Source organism: Blennius ocellaris (genome assembly GCF_963422515.1).
Source record: "Blennius ocellaris genome assembly, chromosome: 14".
NCBI classification, from domain to species: domain Eukaryota; kingdom Metazoa; phylum Chordata; class Actinopteri; order Blenniiformes; family Blenniidae; genus Blennius; species Blennius ocellaris.
Genome location: NC_137663.1, coordinates 15,317,059 through 15,337,362, shown reverse-complemented (window position 1 = coordinate 15,337,362; position 20,304 = coordinate 15,317,059). Strand labels below are relative to the sequence as shown.

The following is a 20,304-nucleotide window of genomic DNA, read 5'->3' as shown; positions in this document are numbered from 1 at the left end:
AGTTGTGAGATAACATTACAAAATTAACACTTGATACAAAATGTGAGAACTCTGTTGTTGGTTAAAGTATGCAAATGATTGCACAAGGATTAATTGGTCAGCAACAGCAAGCACCAGCCTGCAAGCTATTGCATCAGAATTGTGTAAAAAAAGAAATATAATCATGCTTGATCTCTGTCTGAATCTTTTTTCTTTTTTTTTTTTAGTTTCCTGTATGTGAAAGGTGTTCCCTCAGTGAAGATGAGACAGCCATTAACTGTTCCTGCTCGTACAGCACTGCACTGAGCGATTTTTGCCAATGGTAGCAGTAATGCCACGTCGACTTTTACGCCTCAGAAAACTTGGGTGGTGGCCAGTTGCTCAGGAGCTTCACATCACCTCGGAGCTTCACAGCATCGCTCGAGCTAAAGGGATCCAGAGATGAAGCATCTTAGCAATAAATGAGACACAAAGGTGTGGAGTGACTGCACGTTGTTTAAAATAGAAATGAACAACACCTGGAAAAGTGGTTATTTGGTATATTTGGTCTGAGAAACGGAAATAGTGTGTTAGAGTGAATTTGTGTGGACACTAAAGTATGCATATGTGTATGTGCTTGAGCTGGTGTGTGGCTGCATAAATATATTAACAACATACCTGCTATCCTTTTCCCCTGACTTTAACGTGCTTCATGCTGTTATTCAAAAGCCTCTGACTGCACGTGTGAGATCAAGTCTGGGTTTATCTAATTTAAGAAAGAGGCTGATGTAAGTTTCATGTTGGCCAATATTGTAAGAAGATTGAGATTAAGGAATCCCCTTTGTTATAATGACACTTTTAATCATTTAAAAATCTTCCGTATACATTTGCTCATTATGTAAATTATGGTATTTCTCCTAAAGTCAACTCTGTTTTGTACCCTAACCCTATATGTTTAGAATGAGACAAACAGCCCCTGAACCTAAACTAAAGCTATTCTGTTGATAACATGTAATTCATACATTTGCTATGAATTGATATTTTATGATGAAAAGAAGCATTTTAGAGACAAACGTATGTAAAAGGTCTAACTGGAAGTAAGCTGTTCCCTCAGTTTAACAACCCAAACCAAAGAAATAAAGACTCTTTCAATGGTTTGATGGTTAATTAATACGACAAGTGGAACTGTCAAATATTACAAATGTTTAACTAGATTAATTACATGGGTGCTGTGCATTAATTTGGATTAATCTCGATCAAATCTAATTTATTTTTAATATAAATCACATTTCATTTTGCATTCGCAAAGACTCAAAAAAGAAGGGCATATATCTGTACTTAACATGTTTATTAAACACTTTTAACAGTTCACGTTTGACATAAAACTCACTCTTGGAGTTCAAAACGGACCAACTTTCTCTTTTGTTACTGAAACAGTTTTGCAAAAATGTCTTTCTGAAAACATTTGAGGCAAGAAAAAAACTGTGCAGTTGCTGAATCTGCTCTCATTTTGGTTCCACTATATCTGGTTTAGACGTTTTGTGAAAGTTTTGCGATGCGTCGGACCTTCGCTCCCTGTGCCTCATTTGCAAAAAGTTGACACTTTATGCAAATGAGCAGAGAGCAGCTCCGGGGTGGTGCACGCACTCAGTCCACACCACGATGCGTTTCACATAGACAATGAATGGGATGTGAGAAATTGATGAATCCTGCATGGCAGATGAGTTAATTGCATTAAAATGTGTTTTAGATTTATCATTACGATGGTTCAATCCATATTAAACCTGTCAATGTTGACTGCCCTAAAAACAAGTTTGTTTCAAATACGATTCAGGTCAGGGTCATAGAAACACTTAGAGGGATGTAATGTCAAACCTGTGACAAATCTTCTACAGTGTACAACAACAAGCTACAATAAATATGTAAAGAGCAGATATTTCCATTTCTGATAGGGTTGTGACTGAATGAAGACACAAAGGAATGAGTCATGTTTTGAAATCTTGCCAGGTTTGACAAATCTCACCTGGAATTGTGATAATGTGATGTACTGAGTTCTCAGCATTTTCTCATAGCATGCCAGAGTCTGACGCACACGATACTGGGGATGTTCATCAGAGTCTGCTTTAACAAATCTGATTTCACATGCTGTGAAACTACAGTGCCAACATGATACGGAGGTTAGACGTCACACAAAGACGATCATTAACATGGCCTATGCTCTTTATCAATATTTTAAATGTAAATCCTTAATAATGGATGTTTATATCCTTAGTGTCACTTAAGGACAGAAAGTCATCCAACAACAATTTAGGTACTGTCTTTTAGTGGGAAGTTGGTCACCTTTTCTGTTCCATTATTACAATCAAAAGTACACTTTTTTTTTGTATATTTACTGAAATGAGATGGATATATAACAACAGGATCTGGATCACCAAACTTGAGCAGGACACAATCTGGCCCTTTCACTTGGCTGCTGAGCATCAGACACATCCTATTAGATACAACGTATCTGACAATAACCATCTACATATTACATATGAGCAGTTTTTCCAACTTTTTCAATATTAGTGAACTATTAAATCATCTATTTTTTATTAGAAATGTATTTAGGGAAACTATTTAAAGTAATACTATTAGCCATATTCATGTAATGATCCAATTCATACTATATCAATATCAGTCGTTAACTGATGAAATGAATCATGATTATTAAAAGGGCCAAAACGGTTGTACATATCAGAAAAAGGTAAGGTGCTGGTTTCAGCCTCTGTGCTATGCCAAATGTCTTGCTTCTTGCTAAATTCGCAAACACGCGAGTGATATTGATCACTTTATTTCAGTCACAGGGTGAATAAGCGCATATTCCCAAAAACCGTGCCTCGAAGTATTTACACATATTTCCCAGCAGCGCCCTGCCTGCTTTGACACCCCTCTGAGAAACAAACACCTCGTAAGATCCCCCTTCCTCAGCCCGTCACACATGGATGACTACAGCAGACACATTGTGCTTGGACACTGTCACTGCTGCTCTCCGTGGGTTCTGCCTCTGCAGTAAGGGCCCCAGTGGACATGATCTCTGAGGACGTTGTACTCTGTCAGCCGCTGTGTCTGAAGAAAGGGAGAAGGAGGAGGCAAAGCATGAGGTAGCCATTGGGTTGTGCAGTACCGCAGTGGAAGCTGTTTCTCTGTCGAGAATTTCAATCTATCTTCCTGGTCCATATTTACGGTTTTGTATCACGGACATATGTACAACGGGATTTGCGTTACCAGCAAAGCCAGCTGCACTGACCATGTGGACTGTTAGGATGCTTTCTCCAGGCCAGAAAGCTCAGTTCACCATGGCAACACTTCCCACTGTGCAGGCCCTGCAGCTGCATCAGTCTTCTGCACGCTGCATGCAAACCAGGATCCCAGCATCCTGAACACATGCACACCCCCTGCAGAGTACATATACACCCACATACACACACACACACGCCCCTTCAAAGACATGTAAACATACATAATCTCAATTAAACAGATCCTAGTTCTTTTAGATCCTCAAAATCTGAAACTAATCACATTACAACTGTTCGCAGTGAACGTGAGAAAAATGCAGCTCTGGTTTGGAAATCGTTTCATTAAAAAACAAAAGACAACAACAAACATACTTTTGAGTTGTGGATAAATGCACTGTATGCAAAAAAAAAAAGTTGGTTAAGTGTTTTCTTCATTTATCATAGTACTCAGGGTCAAGGGTCAGCACCAGCAATCAAACATGACACTTGTGCTTTTTTTTAATGTAGATATAGCCATGACACATTGAGGGGTGTTAGCATTACTTTCTAGAAGTGACTCGCTGGTTGTTTCGATCCAGTGACAAGTCAAGATTTCAGACGTGGTAGCTGCTTGTACTGATTCACAAAAGCGGTGAGGCCAGTGTTTGATTAGAAGTTTGCATGAGGTCTTCTATCGTCCCTCAAACTGAAGAGAGCTTGTGCATGTTGAGAACTATCTTCAGCAACAAGAAGAATCAGGAGTCCTACAACAGATGGAGCGGCCCCCACCGAGCCCTTATCTCAACATCAGTGACTCAGTCTGATTGCGTGAACATGCTGCAGACAGAGATACTTACACATTTCTTTCCATTTTAGCCGACTTAATCCAGTTTTTCATGAGGATAAATGATGAATTGATGGTATTATTGGTGTTCAGATTTTTTTAATCAAGAAGTAGTCATCGTCCGGCACTGATTCCTTTTCATTTTGCTGATATTTCACATCACAGTGGATGAAAATCTTTTCAGAACAAAACAACTTTATATGTTTTCAGCTGCACACATAAAGGGGAACTAGTAACTCCTTCAGTTTTATTCCTTTTGAACTAGTCGGAGGTAAAGTTTCTCATATGCTTGGGATCTTTCTTTTGCAGAGGCCAGATATGTTTGAGCTGCAGCTCACTGTTTAATGGCTTTTTTTCAAAGAGAGAGAATTAATGTTTCCCTCAGCGATGGGGCAAGTTGTTCTGATTCAGAAGCAGCAAAACATTCCCGCAACATAATGCTATTGCCTCTGTGCTTGACTGCAGTCATGTCATTTGAAAGGAATATTAATTTACTTTAACTCGTGATTTAACATCCTACTTGCGCTCTTCAGTCCACAAGTGACTCCCCTGTAATATCCGAGGGTCAACAAAGTGCATTGTGAGAAAATTTGGATAAAATTGAATATTTCTGGGTTCAAATTTCTTCATTTATGCATTTTTTTTATTTTTTTTTTTACCTTTTGTTGGATTGTAGACTCGTGAAGATTTTCTGAGATTAAACAAGTCTGCGGCTCCTTGGATGTTTTCCTCAGATCTTCTGTGACTTCCTGGATGAGTGTTTGCCATGCTCATGGAGGAATTTCATAAGCTTTGCCACTTCTGGGAAGGTTCACTATTGTTCCAAGTCTTCTCCATCTGTAGAAAATGCCTGTGTCTGTGAATCTGTGGATTGTCAGAGCCTTGGAAATAGCTTTGTAACTCTTCCCAGACTGATGTAATTCAGCTCTGTTTTTTTTTTTTTTCTCTTCTCATCAGGAATTTCTAGTGTGCTACTGGTGAGACCTTTTATCCAACTTCATGGTCCTGAAAAATGGTCTATTAAAGTGATGATTTGATTGAAAAGACTCGGTAGTAATCAGGCCTGGGTGTCTAGTCATGCTGAAAACAGTTTGGTGGTTTTTTGGGATTTAGTAACCATGGGGAAAAACTTTTGCAATGGCTATCCTGCTGGCATTAGAAAAGCCTACATCAGATATGACTACTTTTAAAAATGAAATAGTTTATGTTATATTTCATTTCAAGACTAAAAATTGTTTAGTATGATATTTATGAGTAATGCAGGAAATCATGAGATCAAAAATGTCATCACGCTTTTGCAGGGCCACAACATGTATTCACTCAAGCTGCAGTTGCAGGTATTGAAAATCTTCAAAGTGCTCCAACTCTACTCTCCCCATCTGTACTTTCAGCCTGTTTCAAACTGTCTTTTTTTTTTTTTAAATTTGGCTAACTACACAAACAGCTTTACAGGAAGTGGTTGGCACAGTCACTGAACCATCGCTTTACTACGGAGGCAACACTTTTAATTGAGCTTACAGTGCCGCTATTGGTGATTCCTTTGTGTGATAAACAAAAGTGTCCAATACTCCAAGACGTACAGTACGTGCATCCACTCCTTTAGCATCACAGTAAAAGTGGATGCACGCTCACAGGTGACCGGTCTTACTTTGATCCAGCTGTCATTTATCCATCTTCCTTACTTTTCTTTAAGGCCAATTCCAACCGAAAAATTGGCAAAAGCAAACTGATCACGGACATTAAAAAAAATTATCCGAAAACAAAGCAAATGATCAAACTTTGCAGCTGTCTGGATTATCCAGTGCTGAATTTTTTGGGATATTCAAGCAAACCTCTTATATATATGTCATCTTGAAAATTGATGAACAATAGTTTTAGCTGTTTAGCTGAGACTACTAAGGAATGTGTCTGTACTACAGTGGTCAAAAGTCAAAGTTGTTTAAGATTTGCCTTCACAGTTTATTGAGTCTTAACATACCATATTAGCATAAACCAGATCATCATGTATTTGATTCCACAGCAACTGCAAAAATATACTAACTATTGTATCTCGACATTGTTATTTACTATGGAACATACAAACAATAATAATGGAACTTCAAGGCATGGCAAAGTATTGAAAACTAGCGGCTATTCCTTTTGCATTACTTGTATTCAAAGAGCATATTTGAAACATAAAGTGATGTCTGATTTACAAACAAGAATCATTGGTGTATCTGAACAAAACTGTATGCTGTGCTAGTATTCTCCAATGTAAGCAGACTATGAATCAAGACACGGTGAATGTTTTTGTTTTTTATGGCACTCCAGAGAAAGCATGATCTAACATCCCCCATCACAGCGGTGAAATGTAAATTCAAAGACTGCCGCTTCAAATATCAGGTGTGCAGTATTTCACAAAAGTGTTGAACTTTCACTTTTAGTTCATGGAGGCATTTAGGGACGAGAACCAGGAAAGCATCTTCAAATACTGCTGCACAGTTTATTCAGATAATTCTAGATTGGAGTTTTGAACAGGTGTGAAGACTATCGTAAAAGAAACTGCAGTTGAACCCTGAATTGCACACGTTCGACAATGGTGACATCACTTTCCTGTGTTATGGCAAATTCAAGTAATTGATAGGGTTTTGTTCAAATTATCCCAAAATCCAGACTATATTAAAACATTCAAAATAATAAGGTCAAAATAATATATCCTTTAGATTTTGAGTGTCACAAAGCTATAGATTTATTTCGGACATATTTTTCTTAAATACATCTGGAACAGTATGCTCACCTCATTGAATGCATTACTTGGCTAATAGACTTTATATACCGCACCATATAAGTTGCTTTACTGTTTTGGTGCCTCGGATGTAAACATGACCAACCGCCAAGGTCCTCTTAAAGTAGATCAGATATGCACACGCACAGACACACACACACACACACACAGGCACGCTGAGCCCCTGGTTTGTCCCCCTGCCCACTTCCTCTGCAGCCTATGGTGTTTCCGCTGGGGTGAGACAGTGCCAGCTCCCTCCCTCTGCTTCCCAGTGGGGTCCTGCCTCCCGGCATCTGTCAGGGCAGCTGTCTCTTCTCACCACTCTGCACTGCACCACACTATGCCAGGCCTCCGAACAGGATCGTGAGCTACACTCGCACACCCTTGCATTAATACACATTAAGACACGTCTTCATAGTTTTGTCACGTTTGGTAAAATGTTTTCACAAAAGATTTAAATGGTTCATTTGGACCTATGATTCATGGGAACTGCGAATGCTACAGTTAAATAAAATGCACTTGTCAAATTTAGGGCTCATTAAATTTAGTTCATTTGGCATTTCTCAAAAAATATAAACAACCCCCGTTGACTGCAAGGCATGTTTGCACATCCTTCCTGTTAAACTGATCCTCCTCTCCGCTCAAGGCCTTGCACTCAAATGTTAGAATATCAGGGGAGTGAGGGCTCTTTAGACATCAAGGGTTGTTTAGCTTTACAGATTATTGAATTGAAGATGTACCATGGAAACATTTGTGTGCCTATCTAAACATACACACTGAATATCCCTATGTTTTTTCACTTGTTTGGGAGATGATATACCTGGAATGAGGTTTGAGCCTTGAATGAAGGAGCTGATATGAACAGAGGAGGGGTAGTTTGGGTGCAGGTGTGCAAGAAGCTTCAGGAAGTAAACACTGCGGGCACTGAGCCGCACAGGTGCTGAAAAATGATCCTTTTCCTGGTGAGGCCCAGCCAAGCAGAGAGGCATGCGTGTTTATGCACATGCGTGATGGGGGAGGTGGGCGTTAGGGGTGTAGTTGATTCACAATACTGGCAAAGACAAAGAGTGAGGGACAGTGGATTAGAGAAGGAGGTCCATGACTGTAGTTTTGACTGCAAAACTGGACTAAGCCCAGCACCAACAACCTCCTCCCATCATTGCTGGCAAATTCGCACAAAACACAAAATCTCCCCAACACCTCCCCCCTTCACCGTCTAGCGTAACACTGTACACTCTCACAGGTAGCTTGCACACACAGACACTCACAGAAACACAAAATGCGCGTGCATCGAGAGACAAAAACACAAGCGTCTGTGTTCCACCCCCTCCCCTTGGGGTAGAGGTCCATCCAACACAGATGTAGCCCTGATTAATTGGGCGCAACGCAGGGAAGTGGGTCTGGAAACTACCTGGCAATTTCCTACAGCCTATCCTCCCCCACTACCTTCTCACCACCTAAGCACCCCCCCTCCTCCTCAAATTTGGATCACGTAAGTCAGCAGGTGGGCTGCTGGGAGGAGTGTCTGCCGTGTGGCGTTGATATTCTGCCTGCGTCCAGCTCGCTGGGCGCCCTACATTGCAGGCACTCCCTCTGGCAATGCTTGCCTTGGCTCTGGGCTGAGTGCTGGAAATGCTGAGAGTCTGACAGACTCCATGGGCGCACATACAGGTACACACACACACACACACACACACACACACACACACACACACACACACACACACACACACACACACACACACACACACACACACACACACACACACACACACACACACACACACACACACACACACACACACACACACACACACACACACACACACACACACACACACACACACACACGCATGCATGCAGAGAATGGACTGCTCTCCACTGGCCAGCAGAGCACATCACAGAAAGAAAGAGAAGGAAACGTAGGGAAAAAAGATGGCAAAATAGTGGAGTTTGAGGCAAAGAAATGGATAGACATACTGTATTTACCTCACACTATTTCAGTAAAGCATGTGGATTACCCAGCGAAGCACAGGGAGGCTTTTTAATGAAAGCACAGGAAGGGGGCAGCAGCTGGTGGCATGTGTTTGAGCCGGGAGGATAAGACCCCTTGCGCTGGGCTTGCCAGCCTCCCTCCTCTCTCACTTTCCTCGTCGCCTAACGCCCCCATCATCCTATCACCACCGCCACCCCATTCCCCCCCACAGAGAATGAAGTCCTTTGTCCGTTCCACTACTGCCTGTCCTGGAGCTGGGCCCGAGCCGCGGGGCCCCGCCGGTCAGCCAGCACCAGAACCAGAGGAGAACCAAGTTGAGCCCCTCGCAGCTCTGGCTAAAGCCCGCCTCCACAGACCAAACCAAGTCCCCAGTCAGCCTGTGCTGGGAGAAGAAAAATTAAAATGAGCTAAACAGAGAGAGACATCAACAGAATGGTTGGACAATACCAATGAGAGAGATGGACAAAGAAAAAAAACACAGACAAAAGTGCAGCCAAAACCATAACAGGAAAAACAACGCTTTTCACTCAAAGCAGTGCAGCCAGATGATGTCTCATTTTGACTGAAAAAAATATGCTTAAGTAAACAAGTATTTGTTTCTCCTTTCTCGTCTTTTATTAATGGCCAAGGTTGTAGTGTGTGTTCAACAAACAATAACGTAAAGATGTATCATGAAACAAAAAGTGTGAACCTCGGACATACATTTTAAGTAATGAATTGTACTAAAGTAACAAATGTAATGTGTGCTATTTCATCATATTCATCTCCGATATTTTTTGCTTGAAATAACTAACCAGGTAAGATAGAAATCCATCCAGTATCTGTTTTAATCTGCTGAGGGTCAGAGTTGTTCGAAAATATCCCAATTGGCGCCGAGTACATGTTGGACAGGTTGCCAGTCTTTTCAGGGCTGGAAATCTAAAAAAACAAAAACAAAAAAAATTAAGCAAAAAAATGAAATGAAGAGGCCAATATTCAAATATTCAAAGAGTGGATTTGAGTGTAGTCTGTCTGAGTTGAACCACTCACAAAGATGTGATAAACAAGTGAAGAACACCGGATAATCTCTTCAGATCTGGTTGCTGCGTCTGCATCAGGTGGCTTCTATGGTTAAGTGTGATCAATTAGAGTCGCACAAAGTATCTTACGCATTTTCTATTTATTGGACCTGCGTCACCCCAGTGCCCCTCGGACACCCATCCTTCATCCACCTATACTTCTAAGCACATACATAAAAATGTCACCCTGCCACTTGAGCAATCACTGAAAAGCATTCCATAAAAGTTTGGACAGCCAGGACCGTCCTGTGCTTTGACGCCTTTCAAGGTTCTTTCTTGCTGCTGAGTGTTTTATAAACACTTCGATGACCCATACTGACCTCGTTTTGTTGATGATACTTAGATTTCTGCAGGTAACCAGTCTGTTAATTTGGTCAGCCAAGGTGGCTATGGAAGCACATGCTGAGGCCTCGTATTGATTTCAAACAGGCTTCTGCTGTGTTTTCTTCTGGTAATGTATCAGTTCCTGTCCACCAGCGGGGATTATTCCCAGGCATAAACATCTACTGTAAACCTACTGCCAGCTGTTTAGAATAAGAGAAAGCAACACCTGCTCAAGCTTTCTTGAGTCGGTCTTTATTGATTTCAAGTAGTTTCTTTAAAAGCTGCAGATAAGTGATGCAGCAGCATGGATCAGATATGCTGTGAGTCAAGTTAACTCATTTTAGTTGACAGATTTTTCTCTTGACCAACTGCAGTGAACCTACTCCCTGAATAACCTATTCACAGCACTGTTGAATATTAGTTCCTGTGAATATGAGTGAAGGTAGCTATCATTACATTTACTCTGAATAATCAGAGGGCATTGTGTTACAACTGAATTGCAATGTGTTGCCATGCGCGGCTGCAGTTGGTGTACCAGTGATTGGTAGAGAAGAGACTGATTGACAAGGTGAATATTGTGATTTTGGCATTGCCACACTCGGCCTCTGTTTATCTCAGTTTGCATAACTGCATTGCATTAGCATAACTTAACCAAGCAAGCTAATACTAATGGGGTAAAACATTATGGTGGATTATTAGTTGTACTGCCAGTGCAGACAGGAATGTCAGCACGCCTACTATCTGCCGGGTTGCTTCTGAACCACTGAGGAAGTCTTGACATTTGCATTACAGTTCCCTTGTCTTGCCAAAAGTTGAAAAAAGGAGAAAAATCCATCCTGGGGTCTCGTTTACTTTAAGCTCACGCTGGCATTTTTATCATCGGACTAAAAAAATGTCAACAAAGCCCATGCTGGACAACTGTCAAGCTACACTAAACATCAAGCTTGTTGGATTATTGTACTGGTACGTTTACCAGTTAGGAATTCACCACCGGCCTCTAAAATATACCAATGTAGCAAAATAAACTGTGAGAATTGTCATTTTCTAAAATCTGTTATGTCCTGTGTTTGTATTTGCATCGTGATTTCACTACCGTTGAATTTGATTGATCCGCACAGGAGTTTGTTTGCTGATGTACTATGATCTAAAACGATCTTAATAAACCCCCTCTGTCCTATTTACCTACAGTTTGGATTTGATATGGCGACACTAGAAATTTGGTCCCGAAATGATGACTAAGCATGACTGACACAGATTGGCATACTTTGAAGTTGTTTGATGGTATAAACATAAGAGCCTCTGCCTTTTACTTGAAATTGTGAAGTTTAGTTTTCGTAATAGTAGTAGGGTGATAAATGTTCTTGCAGGATTTCAAACACAGGACATGACAGATTTTAGAAACGTTGTATTCTCTCAGTTTATAACAGTTATAGGTTAATAGATTTATTTTTGATTCCCAAAGGTATTAATTATTTACTCCTATTTATTGTTTATCTGCTTTATATTTCACTTATTTAAAAGTCAGTATAGTCTTCACTAAATGATGTTTCACGCTCAATGACCCATGAACATATGTACCATAGAAGATGCATTTAATGACATCACACGTTCACTGTGTGAACAATCATGCACAGGTATGCATTAAAGCCCTGTATGGCTGCCTGGAGAAGCCCATTCGTCGATTCTTGATCTGTAAACTCGATGAATTGTAACACTTCTATGACATAGCTTTGTAATGTGCTAGATTTCTTATATAAATGTATTGTTCTTCCATGTATTTTACTCTAATGTAAACTCTAATCATCTAAATTGCATCTGATCACTCTACAATCCATGGACAGCTTAGCATAGTTTAATATACCTACATATGTTCGTCTATTTTTTTTTTTTTGAAGGTGGACGATTTATTTTTTTCATGTAGCAGAGACGACAAAAATATCATCTTTTTTCATAAAGTCAGATGTAAACTGTGTGTTAGTTCATGAAGAACAGAGTTCGAAGCTAAAGGATTACAATTGCAATTCTACCAGACAAAACATGCAAAACAATAAAAAAAAAAAATTTTTTTAATGCAAAGTGGTAACAGTAGATTATTAAAACCATGTAAAAAAAAAATGGATAAACCCCCGAACACACATGTGGAAATCAACCAGACACTTGCTAATGTAAAAACCAAGTTGGGAGCAGGGAATGACACCGGCTTTAAATAAGCAGACTGAAGTTACCCAATAACCCATGCAATGCATTTCATTGTATCACAATCACTGGGGTGAAAATCCCCAGAAGTTCGTGTTCTCGGGTTGGGAGATGTGGAATGTTAGAAGAATAAAATTAGACTCATGGCTCAGCCCTCCACATCAGTTCTAGTTTTTCATGTGGCCTCTCTGGAAAATGAATTTCCCATCCTTGATCTAGACCAATGCTTCTGGAGCCAGTTTTGCACAAATCTGGCTACCTTTACCTCTGTCATGTCATCTGCCCTTCTCTTGCAACCAAGCACGCCATCACAATCAGGCAAATCAAAGTGATTTGAATTCAAACTTCCCTTGCCCTTCTGCGCCACATCCTCCATCCTCATCATGATCCCGTCTGCTCTCTGGAGGATAAACCGGCCACATCCGAGGAGGCTCCAAAGATCATGTGCCTGTGACTTCTATTCTTGGCAACCACAAATGTTGGAATGGTCACATTTCCAATCAGAAAAAAAAATGGCCTGGGTTGATCCTCTGACTCAGGTGGTGATGGTGCCCCCTAGAGACAGGGTAAGTCATTACACACCCTTGATGATGATGAGGATAAGCCACATATTCTTTTTCTTTATTGTTTATTTGCCCAGGTCTTAAAGTCTCTCTGCACATGCTCCCTTAAAGTGTATTGAATCCTTGTCCTCCCGCACATCGAAACACGGCAGGCAACAGCATCCACGCATGGCAACACCAGCCCAACAACCATCTCCTAGCAACGTAGGTCCTCTGCCCCAGGAGGAATCTGGAGGTCTCCGCTGTAGTCACACCATGCATTTCCTGCAGGGCAATCAGCTTTTTCCTCATCTCTTCTGTGACTCCCTCGCTCTCGCCCAACCTCTTTGTGCTTCTCTCGTCCCAATACTTCATTCCAACTGGCTTAGCTGTTTTGGAAGGAGTCTTTCTTGGGATGAAAATAACAAGTACATTTTTTTTTTTTTACAACGAAAGGAGAGGGGGAAGTAAATTAGACTCAATCCTTAGAAAAAGCTTGGCTAAGTTAAAGTATCAGCAAACAGACAACAAATAATACCAAAAACAAACTTTTTTTCCCCCACTATTCCCTTTGGATTTCAGTCATTTCGTATTTTTGGCAGTCATTCTCTCAGTTTGTTGACTTACTATAGCTCAATACAAGAAACAGGATTATGTACAATGGAGATTTTCAAAGTGTAGGAGTTTGAGCCCTCCTCAGAGATCATGAGATACATAGCTGCCCCCTCTTTCCTTCCCTGTCAGTCAATGCGCTTTTCTGAATGAAACTATCCAAAGCCTTGAAGTCTTATTGTCATGAATGCCACACAGATGTCATGTGTGAGACGCAGCATTGGATGATGTCGTCAAACAGTGCGGTTTAGTTTAGCTTGGAATTTACACAGATACCTGATATATTTCTTTAGCAGCAGGGACACAAGACAATGTTTTGTGGTTGTCTTAAATTAAAAATTATAATTATTATGATAATGAATTAACTTTATTCTGTTACCGTAACTCAGTTTAACTTCTCAGAACACCTTGGAATATTAACATTTTATTGATGATTTATAATCATGAAGCTGTACAAACTAAAGATCAATGAATTTTACTGCCCCCCCCCCCCAACCCGGAGAAGTGAACCCTACAGACTCACTCATTTACATTTTGACAGATATTGCCAAAAGAAAAATTTCTCATGACCTTGTATGACCTTTTTTTTAAAAAAAAACCAACAACTTATAAGACACAAACCTCAGAATGGCAAACTCCAGTGAGTTTTGGTGTAACAGAAAGCTCTCAGTCAAAACAGGCTGTGCATGCAACTGCTAGCACGAGCGTATTTTCCCCTTCATGCTAGTCTTCTCCTTCCCAGCCCCACTGCCACAAACCACCGTTCCCACAGTATTCCCATGACTCTCTGCTGCTCCCCCTCTCTCTTCCCTCCACGGGCCCAGACTTCACCAAAAGGCAGGAGGGCTGCGTTGGCGAGCAGCAAGCTGCTCTAGCCCACCTTCCTCACATCTGAGAACCTCTGTGAAATCCTAATCCCCAGAGCGGGGTGAAGCGCAGGCCCAGCTTGCCTGACCTCTCTGGTTGCCATGGATACAGTGCACTATAAATAAAACAGAGGGGGCTTTTTTTCAAGCAGTTTGGCAGGGCTGTGTGGCCTGCTCACTGGTGGGGCTTATTTTCTCTCTCCCTCGTTCTGTCTCTCTTCACTCTCATTCTACTCCCCCTTACGCTTATTCTCTCAATCATTGAGCGTCTGTCCTCTTTCTCCGTCTTGCGCTTCCTCCCTCCCGTTGTCTCTGTTGCTCCTTCACTTCCTTCATTCTACCTGGTCAAGTTAGAGCGGCTGTGATAGCGCAATACCTGGGCAGACATGTCTGATTAATTCTGGCTAAATGCTTCGAGACCTCACAAGTCACTGTTAAAATTCTGGATGTCAGAAGGCAGAGAGACAACTTCTTCAGCTTTCCAAAAACTTGGAAGTAAACACAGATGTTGTCCAAGTTCGTAAAAAAGAAAAAAAAAAGAAAGAAAAAAAAAAGAAAAAGATAGAGACCTATTTCATTGGTGGCAGGAAACAAGGAAGACTGAGTGTGCTCGTGCACTGAATCAGGGCTGTGCTGCAGATTTTTGTCTGGCAAGGCAAATCTCGGGAGGCTGGAAAATAATTTGGTCATGGCTGTGGGAGGTAGTTGGGAGTGGGAGGCGTGTGGGTGATGAGGGGGAGAAGGTTTGAGGGGTGACTCGTTGGCGGGAGGAGGAGGGGGTAGGGTTTTGACCGTCTCGCTGTGGTGAAAACATGCTTGACACTTCATTCCTTTCCAGTTAATGTGGAGCGGACTGCAGGATGTTAACCCTCTGCCTGCCTTTTGATTCTTGGTCTCCAGTGTTGCACAATACCCAGTCCTCGCAACGCTTCCTGCTTCACAGCAGATCCGTGCTTAAACGTTCCAGGACAGTTTCTGTTAGAAATCTGTCCTGCCTGAAGGACGGTTACTATGTTTGTTATTTTTTGGTATCATGTCTACATTAGTTCGCCTGTAATGCTGTGAGACAATATGACAGGCCCGCTGTGCAATCCTCAGTGCCTGTCATGCCTATTTAGATATTTGAACATTGCATGCCAGGTACTCTTTGTCTGGGTGAATTTTGAGGGGGTAAGCCACACTTCCTGGACCATCTGCCTCATATGAATTACACAAAAGACGAGACCGGCACCAGGAAACATCCACAATGTTGCCTGGGAGACAGAGGTCACATGAGAGGATGAGTCACAGAAACCCAGAACGACTTCGAAACCCACACTATTGAACGGCTTCACGTCATGGTGATCATGGTGTTCCTTACAGTTTGGCGACGTGCGGGGGGATTAGTGTCGTGCCGGCGCATAAATGACGGCGTGAGCGCTGCCCTTGGCAAAAGACGAATATCAGTCAAACTTTCAGAATCGGATCCCTCAGTAGGAATCCACTTCAGTGCCACTCACCACTTTTTATTCACACACACACACACACACACACAGGCAGCATTCCGTGTATATCAACCTGTGTCTGATCACCGGTCCACTGCTGCTGCTTTGTGTGTGTGTGTGTGTGTGTGTGTGTGTGTGTGTGTGTGTGTGTGTGTGTGTGTGTGTGTGTGTGTGTGTGTGTGTGTGTGTGTGTGTGTGTGTGTGTGTGTGTGTGTGTGTGTGTGTGTGTGTGTGTGTGTGTGTGTGTGTGTGTGTGTGTGTGTGTGTGTGTGTGTGCGCGTGTGCGTGTACGTGTGTGTGTGGACCTGGAGAGTAGGGAGTTAATGCAGGCAGGGCTGTGGCAGTCCTCCTGCCCCTCAGCCAGATTAATCATGCAGGAGAGACACAGCAGGCCCCCGTTCATTCTGCCTGGGGGTGAAGCTGTGCCCGCATGCTCGTCGTATCACATGGCCCTCACCCCCCCCCTCTCTCTTCTCTCCTCTCTCACTTTTTCTCTCTCTACTGGGGGTGTTGTGTATGGGGCTGGTGTTGGAAGAGGAGGAGGAGGAAGGGGGGGGGTTTGGTGGTGTGGTGGAACGCCACAGCGTGCAGTATAGCTTCCTTTCTTTCCTCCACATTGTTGTTTTTTTTCTCTCTTCTCCCTTCACTTCCCCTTCTGTGAGTGTGAAGCGAGTGTGGGACAAAAAAAAAGAAAAAAAAGAAGAGGGAAACAGGCGTCCATCTCTCCTGCAAGGAGACAACAACAGCCTCCTTTTTATCTCCCGTCGGAGGGCCCTGACGACAGCAGTGGCCAGGCGCGGTGGATGAAGAGGAGAAGTGTGTGGGGCGGAGGGGTGGGGGGTGAGGGGGGGGGGGGGGGGGGGCATACCAAGGGACTCGCCACAGATATCTCCTGGAAACTGCTCGACGATGTCTCTGCGCATCAGAGAACAGCCACAGCCATTGTTGGGCTCGTTTGGGAGATGGCGATCTAGGCGGCACAGCACAGTTGCGTGCTTCAGCATTTTCAGCGTGTTGCACAAGCACCTACAGCGCGAACAATAGAGCCCTATACGTCCCATAATGTGTTTTCAACTGGAAATCTTAACAGATGAGCTGGCTTCTGTAAATTAGCTGTGAGTTTAACTGCAAACATTTTTTTTTTCTTTTTTCGTTTTGAGAAAATAATGGTAACAATGGTGCTTAACCCTGTGTGGGCCTGCATTGACTCAAAATCCATGTATATCTGGACAGCAGTGCTTTGTTTACTAGGCATGCTTTGCCACCAGGGTCTTATCACTTGGGCCCTGAAATGACACAAAGATTAGGTCAAGAGCAACTTCGCTGGGCTTTTTTCAAGCTCTATCAAAAGAGTCTTTGACATGCTTCTTTGAGAGAATGAAATATTGTCCCAGCATGTAGACAACACTTTACTGAATAAAACACTTGCAGTGGCATTGAAATTTTGTAAAGACTGTAAAGAATGTAACCAAGTTCTTCAATTGCATTTTTGGTTTGACTTTGAGCTTGCTCTTTCTCTCTCTCTCTCACTCACCCCCCCAAAATCCTCAAGACAGTCTGCCATCTTAATCCCCCTTATTGATCTGATGCATGACCCGTGGACACTGACTTTACCACAATTATTGCTGTTTCTGGCATTCATTTCACATCTTGCCTCTTTGTGACATTCTTTTTCAGGTATGACAAAGTAGAAATACTTTTTGACATTTTCCTCAATTTAACTTCTATATTCAAGTTTAATGACACTAAAACATGCAATTAGTTCAAGTTAACAAATCAGAAGTGTACCGCTTAAAGTTGTTTCCAACATCACCTTGAAATCCCAATAAGGAAACACTCAAAAGGGACAAGATAAAACGGTCTGGTTGAAGAACATCTAGTTCCAGATGTAAAACACTTATCCATTCAGCTCAATGAAAACAATAACTGCTAATGATACTCGTAAGAGTTTGCTTGAAAGAAAAATAGAATGGATTGTGCATTTCTGTGTTTGTGAATGGAGTCCCTTGAGAGCAGAAGAGTCTTGATGAATCACTGCTTTCTGAACCCTTTTGAAATAGCAATACAACAGCAACAACAGCTCTGGAACATACACTGTGGAAAACATAAAATGAATTACACATTCACTTACATAGTGTCCCCTGTGGAGAATGCAGCCACTTCTGCACCCTATTATACTCTATCACTGTATTGCATTACAGATCTACTGTTGCCATTGTAGTTCAATGAAGTGTCACCATGCTCCGTGTCTTTCTGCACATCTCTGTATACATGTGTATTTATGTGCACAGAAAAAAGGAACTGCATATACAAAATGTTGTACTATTTGACACAAGGTCTTACCTCTGACTACCAAAAGATCTCACGTCCATCTCCAATCCTCCAGCAGATTACACAGATGCTGCCTTTGTTTTAACACCGACTGCCAGATTTGATAAAATGGACTTTATTGTGTTGTAAAAAAGACTGGCAAAGATTACCGCTTTCTGTCTGAATTGTGTTAATGACGCTACTGTAAAGTAACAGAGGGCATTTCTCACTTCATCATTAATCATTGAGTGGTGCATTAACTAATAAAAATGTTCGGGATGTTGTTTTTATTCACGCTGGTGAGCTGATTTGTTACAGTGGAGATTTTCTTTAAACAAATTAACCAGCTGCCAAACATTAGCCCAGGTAACTGCAATCTGCAATGAAAATTACACGTCCAAATGTAAAATTATGCCTCAATCTTAGCATCGGCAAGGATTTCATTTGCAGTCTTGGAGTGCATTACTGAAAATCAAGCAAAAAAAAAAAGAAATGTCTGAGTGCAGTAATACCAAGTGTGGAAGTACAATGCTCTAGCAATGCTTAAAATTAAAATTTTACACTCACCGTGGTGAGGCATGCAGGATATTTGCTGAGGCTAGACGTTTAAAACAAATACATTACTGTATACAGTATTCATAATAAACAAGCAGAAAACTACAAGTCATGCATGTTATAGCAGTTGAAAGCACTATAATTGTTTTCCATGATAATATGGGATTATGAAGATCCTCATACGGACAGAGAGTGTGAGAATAATAAACATTCAAGAAAATACACAAGAAATGTGGACTTTAAAGAAGACACAAGTGACAAAGTTTTATTGTTTCTTTGATTGCGCCATACAACCTTGATGTCAAGGACAAAGTTTTATCTCATTTTAGAATTGAGAATTTTCTTTAAATATCCCATTACAAAATGTCAAACTCGGCATAGAAAATGCAAAAACAATAACAAAAATAACAACAACTCCAAACCACATGTCTAAAAACAAGAAAAAAGCACTGAAAAAAAAATAAAGAACGGTAACACAGAGTTGAGTTATTTGGCAGCGACTGTCTAACTTGCCAGGATTTGATCCACTGGGAGTGACAGATGAGTGCATTTGGCACTGTCATTGGTCCACACAACAGGTCGCAGCGAGACTCCTGCCAGGTGGCAGAGGAAGACATACATTGCATTGTGACAAATAAACAACCCTACACTATTCCCTGGAAGGAAACAGCAAGATGAAGGAGGACCCTACTGTACCTTCTTTCACCCCATTATGCCTGTCTGTGCTCCTCGCGTTCAACAATACAGAAATCAGGAGGTGAAAGCACACAAAGCCACACGCGCGTGAAATTCCGCTAATGTAAACTGCCTCATAAGAGAGGAAAAAAAAAAAAAAAAGTCTATAATTGGTGAGTAAATATTGTGTGCCCAGGCTTTGTGTGTCGGACTACAAACTGTGTGTGCATTACAATAACGGGTGTATTTTCCACGTTCTACAGAGTGGAAAGCATGAACAACACTCATTCATGTGATAGTCAGCAATTTTCTGGCAAAAGGTAGAAAAACTGCTGATCATACTAACAGGATACTAAATGCAATGCGCCGCTTTGGAGTTTCTTTCCCAATGAGTGTTTACAGTAATACAGCAACCGAAAATAAAACTAAACTATTACATTCAAGCATTTCCATCACTGTGCTTTGGGAGTGATTGCAACAATTACCATTTTTGAGCCACGTTTTGGAGCTCTCCGTCCATGAACCCACCGACTGACTCCCCACACACTGTGCCTGTCCCGTGGGGCTTTATTTGAATCACAGGGACATACGGTGTTGGGTGAGTGGCCGTCCATCAGCGTGCAGGCATTACCTGACGGTCGGCGTGGTCGTGACATGCAAGTGGCTGGGCTTGTTGGGAAGAGGTGGCTTGATGCCACGAGAAGGGGTCTGTGCTGAGGATGTAGTGGTTTCCACGCTGAAGGTTTTCATCAGCTGAGCCACCCGACCACGCCCCCCGCAGATCTGTGGATTCCCTGATGTCGTTGCCTTCTCTGAGGGAGCCTTCCGAAATGTTTCCGATGCACCAACATCTGAAAATCAAA

The 20,304-nt window shown here is 41.9% G+C and overlaps 1 protein-coding gene across 1 annotated transcript in view; it reads right to left on the bottom strand.

The window, feature by feature from the left end:
* Nucleotides 1-19,004: 19,004 nt before the first annotated feature.
* LOC308139382 (uncharacterized protein) overlaps nt 19,005-20,304 on the bottom strand; it is a 17,289-nt gene continuing 15,989 nt past the window's right edge. Inside the window, exon 8 of the mRNA XM_080508811.1 lies at nt 19,005-20,292. Coding sequence (XP_080364937.1) covers nt 20,069-20,292 — 224 coding nt within the window. The 3' untranslated portion in view covers nt 19,005-20,068. The remainder of the gene's footprint in view (nt 20,293-20,304) is intronic.